Source organism: Odontesthes bonariensis, chromosome 24, assembly GCF_027942865.1.
Source record: "Odontesthes bonariensis isolate fOdoBon6 chromosome 24, fOdoBon6.hap1, whole genome shotgun sequence".
In the NCBI taxonomy this organism is placed as follows: domain Eukaryota; kingdom Metazoa; phylum Chordata; class Actinopteri; order Atheriniformes; family Atherinopsidae; genus Odontesthes; species Odontesthes bonariensis.
In genome coordinates, this window is record NC_134529.1 from 26880301 (window position 1) to 26896006 (window position 15706).

The window sequence follows — 15706 nt, forward strand, 5'->3', positions numbered from 1 at the left end:
ACGGCGACAACAACAGGAATATCGTCTCCTTTGACTTCCGGTTCACAATCCTGGCAAAGTCCAATTCACCATGTGCTTCACCGTCTACAAGCACGTTTAGTGTGACTTTCAACCGAGTTATTTCGGGGTCTTAATCTGATCGCGAGTAATCCGATCCGATTCAATTTCTTGTCAGATTAAGGTGTCTACATGAATTTAATAACTCTTAATAAGTCAATAAGTCTTGTTGTAATTTAGCCCTTAATCCGATTTTTAAAGTGCCATGTAACCCCACTGAGTGTCCTGTGATTTAGTTTTAGTTCTCAAACCTACCTGCCCCAAACCTGTTAATGGTTGGTCTTTCAATATTAAAACAAGGCCTCTTGAAGCACTGGAAAAGTTTTGGACCCTTCTGACTTGCTTAGAAGTAAAATGACATTTGTTATGCACATTTCCCGACCTGAAACTGCCCTAGAGTGCTCTGGGACTGAGATACCATGGTTCATGACTTTGTTTCCAAGCCCTGCATCATGCAGTTTTGCTTTAAGATCACTTGATGTATATATGGGCTGTTGGTGATGTCTTTGTTGCTAAGGGGAGCCAAAGAGTTAACATTTGCCAAATTCTAGAATTGGGGTTGAATTCTAGTTAAAGAACAAAACAAAGCTTGGCAGGTTTCTAAGGAAAAGGAGGTGCTCTGCTGGTTCCATTTCATGCAGCAGCTGCGGCCACCGCCATTTATTTTTACCACAGTTGGACAAAAGCCAGAGATCTTGGTTAAACCAGTCATTCAAGTCAAAGAGACACGTACTATATGAGTATGTTGTAAAAACCAAGTCAATACATAGTCAATGTTCCCCTTTAACTTTCTGTGTATACCTGTTATAGAGATGATACCCTGAATAGACTTACACAGCTGTACATGCTTAATAGATACACCTATGATCATTTGAATATGTCCCTTTTGGAGTTAGTTTTAAATGCACAACTTGGTTGGAGTATCTAAATAAAGATTTTAGGAATGTTTTTTTTCCTCTTCTATTTTTTTAAGAATGTAAATGTATTTTATTTATACAGCCCTTTACAGACAATCCTTACGATGTACCAAAGTGCCTTACAACGGGTAATAAATAAAGAGAAGAATAAGTTAAAACAAATAAAAACAATAAAAGAATAGTGAAAGCAATAAAATACAACATAATCGAATAAGATAAAAGTGTCATCATACTACTGGGTATTAAAAGCCATCCTAAATAAGTAGCTTTTTAGCCTAGATTTGAAGAGGCCCAGGTCAGAAATAAGACGCAGCTGGACGGGGGGCTTATTCCAGAGCCTGGGGGCAGCGACAGAAAGGCTCGGCCACCCCAGTGTTTGTATTCTGACCTGGGCACTTCCACCAAAAAATGATTTGTTGACCTCAGAGCTCTACCAATATTAGATACCAATACAGATGCAGAATAGCCAAAGACAGATTTCTTGTTTGACGCATCATGGCTGCTTAAAAAACAAGTAGATCTACTTTGTGCTGCTTGTGATCCCACACACACATGAAGTGTAATGAGCTGATTAAACCACAGTTAATTAAATACTTCCTGGTTTCCAGAAAAGTTGGAATGCAGTGTCAAATGTAAATCGAAAAATAATTGAAACCCTAAATTTAACCCACGCAAACATGATTCACCAATTGCTTGCTTTCCTCTCCCTTTCTTCCTAGATAGTGATAACAATGAAAAAGAAAAGAAATCCCAAAGGGAAACTATGATGTTGCAGCAATAACAGTCACAACAGCAATTTGAGCAATAACAGTCGTTGGTATTAAATTCAGAATTATTCGTCAGAATTCAATTCAGTTTTATTTATATAGCGCCAAATACAACAAATGTCATCTCAAGGCACTTAAATAGTATAGTCCAATTCAAGCCAATTGGAATTCAATTCATTGTAAGCAGTCATTGGGCATGGCTGCTTATTACAAAACTTGTGTAAAAACTTGAGAAAGGCCACACTGGCTGAAACGTTGTTTGTGAAATAAAATTCAGCATGATGGACAAGAGTGTGCGGTATCTTCCCCTTTGAAGTGCTTATTACATCTGGCAGGAATTTTCCTTTACTTTTCTTAGTTGAAGGGGAGCTGAAGAAGCTGAACAAACGCCATTTTTCATTTCCAATCGGCTCCAGAGCAACCCCAGCACAGAGCCAGCTTAAAAAATTGTCAATATCAGTTTGTTCGGTGTTCCTCCACATAAATAAATAAATAAAATATAAATAATATAGTCCAATTCAAGTCAATTGGAGTTCAATTCATTGTAATCATAATTAATTTCAAAATAATCCAATTCGTTCATACAGAGCCATGCCTCCTGGTCAAGTTTTCCAGTCACGTCCAACTGGGGGGAGACCCCGGGGCATACCCAGAACTTGCTGGAGGAATTATATGTCCCTTCTGGCCTGAGAACACCTTGGGATCCCCAGGAGGAGCTGGACAGTGTCGCTGGGAAGAGGGATGTCTGGGTTTCTCTCCTGAACCTGTTTCCTCTGCGACCTGACTTTGGATAAGTGGAAGACAACGGATGGATGACATTTGTTCACAGATTTATAGACTATATGCAACATCATGGTGACACTGAGGAAGCTACGCCTCCTCAAATAGTACAGGTATCTTGTGGACAGCCTGAGTGTTGTATTTCCACATTAGTCGGTTGTCCAGGTAAACTCGTAAGTATCTGTTGTCCTGCACCACCTCCACCTCTTCTCCCAGAGTGGAAATAATGTTTGACTTATTCATGATTCTCCCAAAATCCACAATCATCTTTTTGGTTTTGTTTGTGCTCAGGAAAAAAAAAAACATTTCACCTCTTTGTTGGTTTTAATGCTTCCAGTTGTTTCAAAGACTGAAATATGAAAGGTTTTCGTTAACAGTTTTTAGTTTTGCATAAAACTCTCATAAGCCAACGTTTAGTTCGTCGTTGGTAAATCAAAAATGGTGCAAAGACAACTTATCAAATGAGAAACCGAGACACATTGTTGCTGTTGGATTTTCGTTACCGAAGTGTTTCATCATAAAATATAAAGTTCTGTGTAAAAATACATCCGCAATAGTGAAGTGTCACTTGTTTACCTTCAGCTCGGCTGTGTGCTGCACCTCATTGAAGGTGGAGGCAACGTTTCGATGACAGACATAGGATGAAATTAGCGCTGGGCGAGTTAACTCGTTATTACCGCGTTAACTCGTTAATTATTTAACGCCGATAAATATTTTATTGCACATTAAAGTAATACTATGTTACTTCTCAAAAAGCCCATTATGGAGCTCCCCCTACAGGCTTGGAAGTAATGTACGATTACGGCACTGTCGGCCTCTCTCTCTCTCTTCCTTGCTTCATCAAGCCTGATTTATACTCGGAAACCAGGTCGTCTGCGTGTGTGTCGCAGTTAACGCAGACATGCCCCCCCCCCCCCCCCCCCCCCTACGCAGACACTACGCACTACGCACTACGACACTACGACACTCTGGTGCACCTCCTCAAAATTGTAACTCACCGCAGACATCGCCGCAGGGAGGAGAGAAAGGAGGCCTCTGATTGGCCAACTCTACATCCGCTCTACACTATGCGTATTTCCGGTTTGCTAACCGGCTGACGCTAACTGTGCTAACCATGACGATTCTTTCCCTCTCTGCCAGCTCCAGTAGTAGCAATATTTCTTCTATTTCTAGATCGATCAGCTGCATCTCAATCAAAGTGCGCATTCGTCCAGTCGCCATTGTTGTTGAATGACCTCCGTAACCGTAACACCCACAATCCTAGCTTGTTCGTGATTGTCCCTCTTGCGTTGTGGCGTGGGATTAACATAGCGCAGACAGCGCTTCAAGGCATAAATCAAAAATAACTGCGTCGTGTCTGCGACAAGCTCACGGCGACACACTGCTGCGAAGTATACACGAGCCTTAAGTCAACGTCTTCTTCTGTTTCTTCGGTGCCTCTGCCATGATGATCGTACTGACAATGTTGCGCTAGCTTAGCCTTATACCTGGGAGCGTGAGAGGGGTCTATTTGTTTTTGCGGTAGGTGTGCCAGAAAGCAAGTTGAAGTACTTCCGCTCAGCTCCCGGGCCGGTCCAGCAAAGTTACATAGCGCAGTTATTCCAACTCAGACCCCCGAAGGGCATAGGAGACAGGCCGATCGTAATATTAAAACTCATTCTAGACACACAATTTTTTTCAAACTGTTATTTTAAGGTAGAAATGTTACATAGTATTGCTTTAATGCAGGTTTTATTTTTTTTTAAAAAAGTGTTTTTTTTATTTATTTTATTTAAAAATTATTATTATTTTTTTTAATTTAAAAGTCTGTTGCTCACAGGCTTTTATTTTGTAAAAGTCTGTTGCCGTCTGCTGCGGAACAGGAAAAGAAAGTAATCGGCGGATCCACCAAACATGGAGAAGGGTACGGAACTTTTACTCGGCCATTTTCATTTTAAAGTTCTTCCAGACGGCGGAGTCGACAGAACCAAAGTCATCTGTAAACACTGCCAAGTTGAATTGTCTTCTCAGCGTAGTAGTTCCAGTCTAAAATATCACTTAAAGGCAAAACACACAACTGATAGCAGCAAGTCATTCAAGGAAACAGACAGTGGAGCGAGGCTTCTACATAAAAACTACAGAAAGATGCTGATGTTAAAAGTGTGTTTGCACAACAAATGTTATGGCACTTTCATTCATATGGCAGCACATTTAAAATAAAACTAAATGCTAAAAGCTATACACTACTTTTGGATTCATTTTTGGATTTTACGTACAAATGCGATTAATCGTGATTAATCAGGGAAATCATGTGATTAATTAGATTAAACATTTTAATTGTTGCCCAGCCCTAATTCATACGTACCTTGAACTGATGGGACATTTGCAATTTTCTTTGATCTTTGCACGATGTAAAATCCATTTCAATTTATTTATATAGCACCAATTAATTAAAAAAGAAAAGTAATCTTAGAGTGCTTTAAAGAGAAATGAAATAAGTTCAGTACAAACAAATCAAATATAACCTAGTTCAATATATTCCAATTTAAGACAATTCAGCAGAATTCCTTGTAACAGTTTAATACCATGCAACTTCCTAATAAGTTCTCCAGCTAAGGAAACAGGTGATTGGCAAACACATTTATTTCACATTTCATTTATCCCAAAGGGAAATTATACAAAATTATATGAAAATGATATTCAACACTTATCAAAATATGTTTACACATGCTACACATTTACAACACTTATTAAGATATCTTTGATAAAAGTAACTTTTTTTTTTTTTTTTTTTTTTTTTTTTAAATCTGATTCGTACCAGGCATCCAGCTGTCCACCATTAAATCTGTTGGGGAGCAGAATGTGCCTAATCATCCACAAAGTCAGATATAGCTGTTTGGGCTGGCCTGGCACCAGGGGCGAGGTTAGGGTATTTTTAGTGGTGCCAAGGCCCCACCGTGAGATAGCTCGGCACCCCCTGGCTCATCACATTTTTTAAAATATTATATTATGCAAAAACACATTTTCTTTGCTTAAGGATGCATTATTTTAGTGACCATTTTATTTATTTTCTAGCAAATTTTTTTGTTTTAACTCTTTACTCCCAAAATAAATGTTGAGTTATCTTCAATATTTGTCTCAGGCTCTCTGTTATCCCTGTCAAGTCACAGTCTTTTGAAATGAAGAGGTAAAAATTGATAGGGGTAAAAACTACTCAAAGCAAAACTAATACGGCTCCAAAATTTATAAATGTACTAGTTCGCCTCAATTAGTGAGAAATAATGTGCCTCTGTGAGCACTGGGGGCTGGGCACCCCTAAAGACCAGATCCTAAAATCGCCCCTGCCTGCCACAACAATGTGCACTCAGTGAATATTAAACTTGGTTTATCTCCAGAAAAAAAGGTGTGTTGTTTTGCTGGTTTCTTAAGTAATGCCACAGTTTTAACATTGTACTACAGTTGAGTTTTGACAAACCATGCAGAGGGCATGAAGCATTTAATATCCTCTCGAAAGAATCTTTTCAAAGGATTTGGCAATACTCTCGTAATCAACAATAAAATATTAATAGGCTACAACTAAATTAATTCAATAGATAAAAAATGAGATTCGAAGCAGCGGGGATATATAACATCATCCAGTGAATCACTAGTCTCTGCATCAGGACTGGTCAGTGGGGACAGATGATTATTTCTGCTGGGGCTGCATGGGTGCTGAAGCTGCGCGCTCTGGCGAAGAGAAAGCCTCTCCGGTCTGAGGACCAATCAGAGCGCTTCTCAGACTTCATCCCATCTCTCTCTGCAAAGACAAACCGGCACACTTGTTACCACATTCCTTAGACTCACTCTCGCCTCTGAGAAGAAGATGGTACAAGGCTCGGAGCATCCTATACGAGGACTGAAGGCGCTGCGAATCGAATTGCTGCTGGAGTTCTAAAATCACGATGCCGCATTACGTCAGAATCCTGCTTGTACTTCTGTGTTTCCTGCTGATCGGGGAATGTCGGAAACACAGAAGTAGGAGAAAGCGGTGGTCTGCGCCGGCGGAGATTCACAAGACAGGAACGTGAGTGTTTTTTTTTTTGGTTTTTTTTTCAATCATCCAAACTGTGATGTGAATTCTGACTTCCAGGGATCGCCTCAGGGGAAACATCCGACAGATCGAGGAAAATCCCTTGTCCTTAGTCCGGTCCGTTGAACCTTTAAGAACTCCAAGTTGCCTGCGCGAAATGAGGAATAAACAAAACAGGCTTAGCACTTACATAAGTTTGATGCGAAGGCGCGGTGGCGCGCGGTGGAGCTGCAAAAGTTAATGTCAGCCGACAAAAGACAAAAAAATAGGATGTTGTTGGAACCGAGCCGTGCAGCCCGACACCACATTTCAGTTTAATTTAATTCCTTATCAGGATTTTGGGTAAAGAGAGACCAAACGGGGGGTAGAAAAGTGGAGGGATTTCAGGATTTCATTTTTCATGGGCTGGATATTTTCTCCTGGGTTTACTGCTTCGGGAGAATTGTCCCTGCTATTTTTACTGCTTTGAACAATTGTTTCAGTAAATTGTGGTGATATAATTTCTTATTCTGCTTTTCAAAAGGAACTCCGCATAGAAAAAAGATAATCCCTTTGTTTTCCTTTTTAATCTATCGTCTAAATTTTTTTTTTTTAATTTTGCATTCAAACATGATCACATCAATTCAATTTGATTTATTAACAGGACAGTGCATATTAATAACAGCACATCTGTAACATGTCAGAGTTAGCCAAAGACTAGTTTTCATCTGTGGTCCTGGTGGCCAGTTGTACACGGCACCCTAAAAAAAAATATAGAATGTTAAACAATAAAACCATCAACAATTAAGAACGACATATTAAAACAATGTTAGTTCATAATAGAGAGAGCAACAATGATGGGAAATAGAATTATACAAGTAGAAGTAGTTCTGAGGATCAGCATAGCTATTCTTTAAGCACAGGAAGCAGCAGCAAAGCGTTTAATAAAAATATAAAATCATCACTGAGTATCAAGCATTGATTAAACCGATTAAAACATTTGGTAGATGCATGATAATTTAACAAGCAGTGCTGATAAAATCATAAAAACAAGAGGTTTAGACTAAGTCAAAAGAGAATCACACAAGTGAAACACGTTATGTCAGCAGCAGGGTTTAATGTTGACAAGTCTGACTACTGATCAAAATGAGCCATCATTTATACGTGTTGATGTCTCTAATTGTTGTGGGAACGGTATTCCATTCGTGAGACGCTTTAACAGAAAAAGCTGACTGACTAAAGGCACTTTTTCTTAATGGAATAATACAGTCACCCCGAGACACTCCTCGAATGATTCTATGTGTAGATGTTCTTAGACTGATGAAATCACTAAGAGGAGGTATGAGGCAGCTTTTGATCTTAAGGTTGCGTGCTCTGTAGCAAACAGCCCAAAGCTCAGATACTTTATTATAGTCAGAGGGGAATAAGCCAACAAATCTACGCCTATGTTTACAAGTGACACCAGAATATTTGGCATATTTTTGATCTGTTGCTGATTAGTCAACTAATTGTCTCAGAAGTACCCAAAAGGTAAATGGTTCTGGTTATTATTTTCTTTAACTTCAAGATCAATTTTGTAAACGAGGGACAACAATAAACTACAAGACTTGTAATGTAAACTTGTGAATTTGCTGGACAACAATCTCCAACAACGTGTGGAAATCATGGAAAGAAACTAACCTACTGGGTGTGGGGAACAACTAACAAACACCATTAAGGTAAATTAGCGTGGGAATCAGGGCTCATTTAGGATGTTCATGCTGTCCTTATCTCCACTCTCTGAAATACATGTCTGGTGATACAATTTATGTAAAAAGAAAACTATAAGTTCATCACTGAGGTACACTGCAAGACTGATAATTAAACATGACGTAGTTTGTTTTGACTCATTCCCTCATACACCATCGTGGTGCCTTAAATATTCTTTCTGAATACGTATTAATCTAAGTTCCCAATAAATGTACTTTAGATTTTTTTCTCTGTTAAGAACTATAGTGAGAGAGAGAGTTAAAAAAAAAAACTGAACTTGTGAGGTATTTTTAAGGATCCATATCCTCAAAAAGAATCAATGTCAGTGGAATCATATAAAGGATAAATATGATAAATCCAGTGGTTTATGATGATTTGCATTTCATACACAAATGCAGAAAATGGGATGTGATTTTAAAGAGAGTCAGAAAGAAAAATTCTCATGTCTGCCAGGTTGGCTTGTTGTTGCATTGTATTAAACCTATATCACAAACACAAAATGGATCCTACCATCTAGGTAGAGTAGTTGGGATGTGCAAAATGAACAGTATTAAAATGCTGCTGGGCTAGAGGGTTGAGTTGTGTTGAGAAGCCAACAATGTGTGGGGGGTAAGTCAATGTTCATAAATGATATAGCTAATATGGGATGTCATCCATCCATCCATCCATCCATTATCTTCCGCTGGTCCGGGGATCGGGTCGCGGGGGCAGCAGCTTAAGCAAAGAGACCCAGACGTCCCTGTCCCCGGCCACTTCCTCCAGCTCTTCTTGGGGGACCCCGAGGCGTTCCCAGGCCAGCCGAGAGACATAGTCTCTCCAACGTGTCCTGGGTCTTCCCCGGGGCCTCCTCCCAGTGGGACGGGCCCGGAACACCTCACCGGGGAGGCGTCCAGGAGGCATTCTCACCAGATGCCCGAGCCACCTCATCTGACTCCTCTCGATGCGGAGGAGCAGCGGTTCTACTCCGAGCCCCTCCCGGATGACCAAGCTTCTCACCCTATTTCTAAGGGAGAGCCCAGACACCCTGCGGAGGAAACTCATTTCGGCCGCTTGTATTCGCGATCTCGTTCCTTCGGTCACTACCCACAGCTCGTGACCATAGGTGAGGGTAGGAACATAGATTGAGCGGTAAATCGAGAGCTTCGCCTTCTGGCTCAGCTCCTTCTTCACCACGACGGGCCGGTGCAGAGCCCGCATCACTGCAGACGCCGCACCGATCCGCCTGTCAATCTCCTGTTCCATTCGTCCCTCACTCGTGAACAAGACCCCGAGATACTTGAACTCCTCCACTTGGGGAAAGATCTCATTCCCGACCCGGAGAGAGCATTCCACCCTTTTCCGGCCGAAGACCATGGTCTCAGACTTGGAGGTGCTGATGGTCATCCCAGCCGCTTCACACTCGGCTGCGAACTGCTCCAGTGAGAGCTGGAGGTCACGGCCTGACAACGCCAACAGAACCAAATCGTCCGCAAAAAGCAGAGACCCGATTCTGAGGTCGCCAAACCGGACCCCCTCAACGCCCTGGCTGCGCCTAGAAATTCTGTCCATAAAAATTATGAACAGAATCGGTGACAAAGGGCAGCCCTGACGGAGTCCAACCCTAACAGGAAACATGTCCGACTTACTGCCGGCAATGCGGACCAATCTCTGACACCGGTCATACAGTGACCGGACAGCCCATATCAAGGAGTCCGGCACTCCATACTCCCGGAGCACCCCCCACAAGAGTCCCCGAGGGACACGGTCGAATGCCTTCTCCAAGTCCACAAAACACATGTAGACCGGTTGGGCGAACTCCCATGCTCCCTCCAGGATCCTGCGGAGGGTATAGAGCTGGTCCACTGTTCCACGGCCAGGACGAAAACCACACTGCACCTCCTGAATCCGAGATTCGACTATCCGGCGGATCCTCCTCTCCAGTACCCCCGAAAAGACCTTACCAGGGAGGCTGAGGAGTGTGATCCCCCTATAGTTGGAACACACCCTCCAGTCCCCCTTTTTAAAGAGGGGGACCACCACCCCGATCTGCCAGTCCAGAGGCACTGCCCCCGATGTCCACACAATGCTGCAGAGGCGTGTCAACCAAAACAGCCCTACAACATCCAGAGCTTTGAGGAACTCAGGACAGACCTCATCCACCCCCGGGGCCTTGCCACCGAGGAGTTTTTTGACCACCTCGGCAACCTCAGCCCCAGAAATGGGAGGCCCCACGTCCGAGCTCCCCAACTCTGCTTCCTCATCGGAAGGCGTGTCGGTAGGATTGAGGAGGCCCTCGAAGTATTCCCCCCACCGACTCACGACGTCCCTAGTTAAAGTCAGCAGAGCCCCGCCCTCACCATACACGGTGTTGACGGTGCATCGCTTCCCCCCTCTGAGCCGCCGGATGGTGGACCAGAATCTCCTCGAGGCCGTCCGGAAGTCGTTCTCCATGGCCTCCCCGAACTCCTCCCAAGCCCGAGTTTTTGCCTCAGCAACCACCGAGGCCGCGTTCCGCTTGGCCTGTCGGTACCCATCAGCTGCTTCCAGAGTCCCACTGGCCAAAAAGGCCCGATAGGACTCTTTCTTCAGCTTGACGGCCTCCCTCACCACTGGGGTCCACCAGCGGGTTCGGGGATTGCCGCCACGACAGGCACCAACCATCTTACGGCCACAGCTCCGGTCGGCCGCCTCAACAATGGAGGCACGGAACATGGCCCATTCGGGCTCAATGTCCCCCACCTCCCCCGGGACATGGTTGAAGCTCTGCCGGAGGTGGGAGTTGAAACTCCTCCTTACAGGGGATTCTGCCAGCCGTTCCCAACAGACCCTCACAATACGTTTGAGCCTGCCAGGTCTGACCGGCTTCCTCCCCCACCAGCGGAGCCAACTCACCACCAGGTGGTGATCAGTTGACAGCTCCGCCCCTCTCTTCACCCGAGTGTCCAGGACATACGGCCGCAAGTCCGACGATACGACTACAAAGTCGATCATCGAGCTGCGGCCTAGGGTGTCCTGGTGCCAAGTGAACATATGGACACCCTTATGCCTGAACATGGTGTTCGTTATGGACAGTCTGTGACGAGCACAGAAGTCCAACAACAAAACACCACTCTGATTCAGATGGGGGGGGCCGTTCCTCCCAATCACGCCCCTCCAGGTCTCACTGTCATTGCCCACGTGAGCATTGAAGTCCCCCAGCAGGACGAGGGAGTCTCCCGGAGGAGCACTCTCCAGTGCCTCCTCCATGGACTCCAAAAAGGGTGGGTACTCTGAACTGCCGTTCGGTGCATAAGCACAAACAACAGTCAGGACCCGTCCCCCCACCCTAAGGCGGAGGGAGGCTACCCTCTCGTCTACCGGGGTGAACCCCAATGTACAGGCGCACAGCTGGGGGGCAATAAGTATGCCCACACCTGCTCTACGCCTCTCACCGCAGGCAACTCCAGAGTGGAAGAGAGTCCAACCCCTCTCGAGGAGGCTGGTTCCGGAGCCCAAGCCATGCGTCGAGGTGAGTCCGACTATATCTAGCCGGAACCGCTCAGCCTCGCGCATCAGCTCAGGCTCCTTCCCCAGCAGAGAGGTGACGTTCCACGTCCCAAGAGCCAGCTTCAGTAGCCGAGGATCAGACCGCCAAGGTCCCTGCCTTCGGCTGCCGCCCAGCTCACACTGCACCCGACCCCCATGGCCCCTCCCATAGGTGGTGAGCCTGTCGGAAGGGGGACCCGTGTCGTTCCTTCGGGCTGTGCCCGACCGAGCTGACGTGGTCACCGGGGCCTCCAGGGGGAGGCCCCGGTGACCCACGTCTAGGCAAGGGAACACGGTGTCCATTTTCTTTGATCATCATAGGGGTTTTTGTGAGCTGTTCTTTGTCTGGTCCCTCATCTAGGATCTGTTTGCCATGGGTGACCCTACCAGGGGCTTAAAGCCCCAGACAACATAGCTCCCAGACTCATTGGGGCACGCAAACCCCCCCACCACGGTAAGGTGACAGCTCAAGGGGGAGCTTCATGTCATACAGCTTCATGTCAAAAGAGGCAAACTATCCCTTTAAGTCACTTGGAATACTTTAGGACCTGGGTGACTGAATTTTCTGCTTACAAATTCAGACAAAACTAAGGCTGTTGTCTTTGGGCCTGAGGGCTTCAGGAAGACACTGTCTGGCTGTATAGTTACTCTAGATGCCATTACTTTGGCTATAACAGTGAGGAAATGGGGAGATATTTCTTATTCGGATCTGTCCTTTAACTCCCACATCAAGCATATTCCTGTTCTCTCAATCCTCAACTGGTCAAGGTTGAAATGATTATGAACGTATAATACGTTCATACGTTCAGCAACTTATCTGACGGACCTAAGCAAATCAAATGTGACCCAAGAAGAGAGTTATTCAGTTATTACTTAGTTATTACTCTGTCTTACATCAGGTTTTCTTCTCTCTGAGCTCTGCAGCAGTAAAATCCAGTCTGATGCTTATTCTTGTACTGTGTCTTGCTTGTAAACCTTATCCTCTTTCCTTCCTCCTGTAGCATTGTCATTGTATTCACTGCACCTGCCACAGTGTAAAAATATGAAAGAATGGAGTTGCCTTTTTAAAGACGGCGTAAAGCTTTTCAGCTGACAATGCTCCACCTTTATGCACCAGATAGGAAGGATTTCCATCATAATACACTCATAATACACACAAGTAAAGTGATGGGGGCCAGAAATTCACAATCCTCACAAAAATGTGTTCTGTAGAGACACGTCAGATACATTTAACATCTTCCTAAAACAAGTAAGTACAGTGTTTTCTTGTTGACGTCCAGTGGATATTCACTTTATTCAAGGCTCATATACTGATTAGATAAAACAACCTTTGACAACCTTGGTGTAATATGTTGTTGGTCCTTCATGTAACACAAATAAGTTTTGATCCACCAAAGCCAGGATTGAAAAAAAAAGGTGATTAGTCACAATCTGGCATCATTATGTTTGCCACAGAAGGCTGGTCTCTGTGCTGGGGACTACCCTGGAGCCCCCCGGAGCTGAATGTGCAGAGAAGAATGTTGCAAAAGCTGCATAACATAAGGGACAATGCTGCATACACTCTCAATAAAATAGTGATGAAACATTGAAGTGTACTCGGTGAAAGGCTTCTTTAGCTCTGTTGCAACAAACAGGGTTACAGTAGGTCCTTGCTGTCCACCGTCCATTTCTCTGAAGTTTGACTGATGAGGATGATGTAGTATCAGTACCACTTTATTAATGCCCAAATGGAAATGATATTACTGTGTATAAATTGTTATAATTTAGAGATTTGAAGAGAATAGATTTAGTTTACCAGAGAAAGAGAAGGTTTTGTTGAATTCTTGTGGCTGTTTGCCATGAATGGATTTGAGTGACTTTTAGCATGACAATAACTAAGCTAATGATGTTACACATAGTGTTTACAGTTAACTCTCTAAATAGCCAACATGGCCCGTTTTCACACATGTATCACACATGTTCCGAAAAATATTCTTGAGATATTCCAGAGCAGTGTCATGTGAGAACGCAAATATCTGCAACATTTGCTCCGGACTATTTGGTGTGGTTTTCCTCCCAGCCCACTTTTAAAATGTCTGATGTGAGACCATGTATGAACATGTCAGCAAATATTCCAAAGAAGTAGCTGTCACTGTGCAAGTGAGCGTGTGTGCTCTGGTGAGAATGTGACAATTCTGCTCACTTCCCCACTATTGTGGATGCAGACAGTTTCTACATACATGCAATACTCAGATCAACATAATAAGGAGCCTAATCTGCTCTTCTCAAGGTATTGGAAAGAAAACGCAATGAATCCCACTGCTAATTTCTTCATCATATACTACCCAATGCACCCTCCCTGACATCAAATTGTTCCGCACATCTCCTGAACATTTCCAGTGTTCATGCGTGAAAACACGGTGAACAGAATTTCAGCCAACTGTAAAACATCTGGTGTGCTAGATCATCAGTTGTTAACAAGTATGTCATTCCATTCTTCTGTACTGTTACCTCTCCGTTTGACTCTTTGTCTGAGGTGTTGAAGTAGTTTCTTCAGCCTTGTGTCAGTGAAATAAATGAATGATATCTAAATATTGCAGCCACGCCTTTGTTAGATTTCTAAGCTTGTCGATTTTCTTTAAGCTTGCGATCTCACATTTCCCATGATGATCAAATCAAAAGCACCAACTTCCTATTTTTTTCCTCCATTTTCTTCCTGCATCCTATATCCTCTACATATCCTCTTATTCCAAGCATTACTTTGGCTTTGAAAATGACAATCAGCAACTTCCAGATGCAAGCAACTTTCTTGTTGCCGAGAGTTATCAGCAGAAATCACTCTAGTTGCACAACATCCAAATTAGCACAAAATAAAGCTTAACAGAAAATCTCAAGAGGACACAAACAAATACACAGTTTATCTGGAGCAGGGGTCGGCAACCTTTAACACTCAAAGAGCCATTTGGACCCGGTTTCCAAAAGGGAAGAAAACACGTTTTGACATCTAAAATGAAGATATTGTTTTTTTACCTTTATGCTTTGTATAAACAACTATAGTGTGTTTCTTGCTTGGATATTTTTTTAATTTATTGTCCCGAGCCACGCGGAGCCGCAGCATAAGGATGAAAGAGCCGCGGGTTGCCGACCCCTGATCTAGAGCCACAGCAGGAGGCAGGGTGTGACACCCTAATAGAGTAGTTATAGAACATTGAACAATTCTAGAACACAACGTGCACTCTTGTTACCAAATGATCAGCCTGTATTACTAAGCAGTACCGTGAAAAAGCTTTGAGCCACCCATAGTTTCTTATTTAATGCCAGGAACATGTGAAATATGGGCAGCTATTTATTGAAACATGCAAACATAGATGGAAATATAGTATATGACATAAACAATTTTTGTACAATTAGTCATTTAGAGTCTTAAAGGACTAGTTCTCCAGGCTTTTTGAAAATATTACAAAGCTTTTCTATGAATGTTGCCTTTATATTTTTCCAATCTCTGTCAAGATAATCCCACACTTCTTCAGTAATGCTGAGGTCTGAGCACTGGGAAGGATTCATCACTCCATACCAGCTGTTGCCACCTATTTTCAGTCTAGTTCTTGTGTAATTTCGCATACTTCTGCCTTTTTGCTTTTTGTTAAATGTTATTACTATATTACTATGTAATATATTAAGTCATTTATTAGCTCAAATCAACTTATTCATTCATAAATTAGTCCTCATTGGTGTAAAATTATCTCTGTAAAAAATCTCAATTATCCTCCTGAGTGAAGAATAACTTGTCTGTATCTACATAGAGCGGGCAAGCTCTATGGAGGCTGCCATGTGCTTCCGGTCTATGAAAAAGACGAAGTGCCGAGAGGGACATAAAGCACTTCGAATCGCGTTTTCCCCATTTTGACGTCATGTTTGCACGCAGG

General features: G+C 43.3%; 1 protein-coding gene across 1 annotated transcript in view; it reads left to right on the forward strand.

Annotated features, from left to right (window-relative positions):
* The first annotated feature begins 6337 nt into the window (after positions 1–6337).
* Positions 6338–15706, forward strand: part of LOC142374965 (gamma-aminobutyric acid receptor subunit rho-2-like) — a 28855-nt gene continuing 19486 nt past the window's right edge. Inside the window, exon 1 of the mRNA XM_075458848.1 lies at positions 6338–6563. Within this exon, the coding sequence (XP_075314963.1) occupies positions 6442–6563 (122 nt within the window). The 5' untranslated portion in view covers positions 6338–6441. The remainder of the gene's footprint in view (positions 6564–15706) is intronic.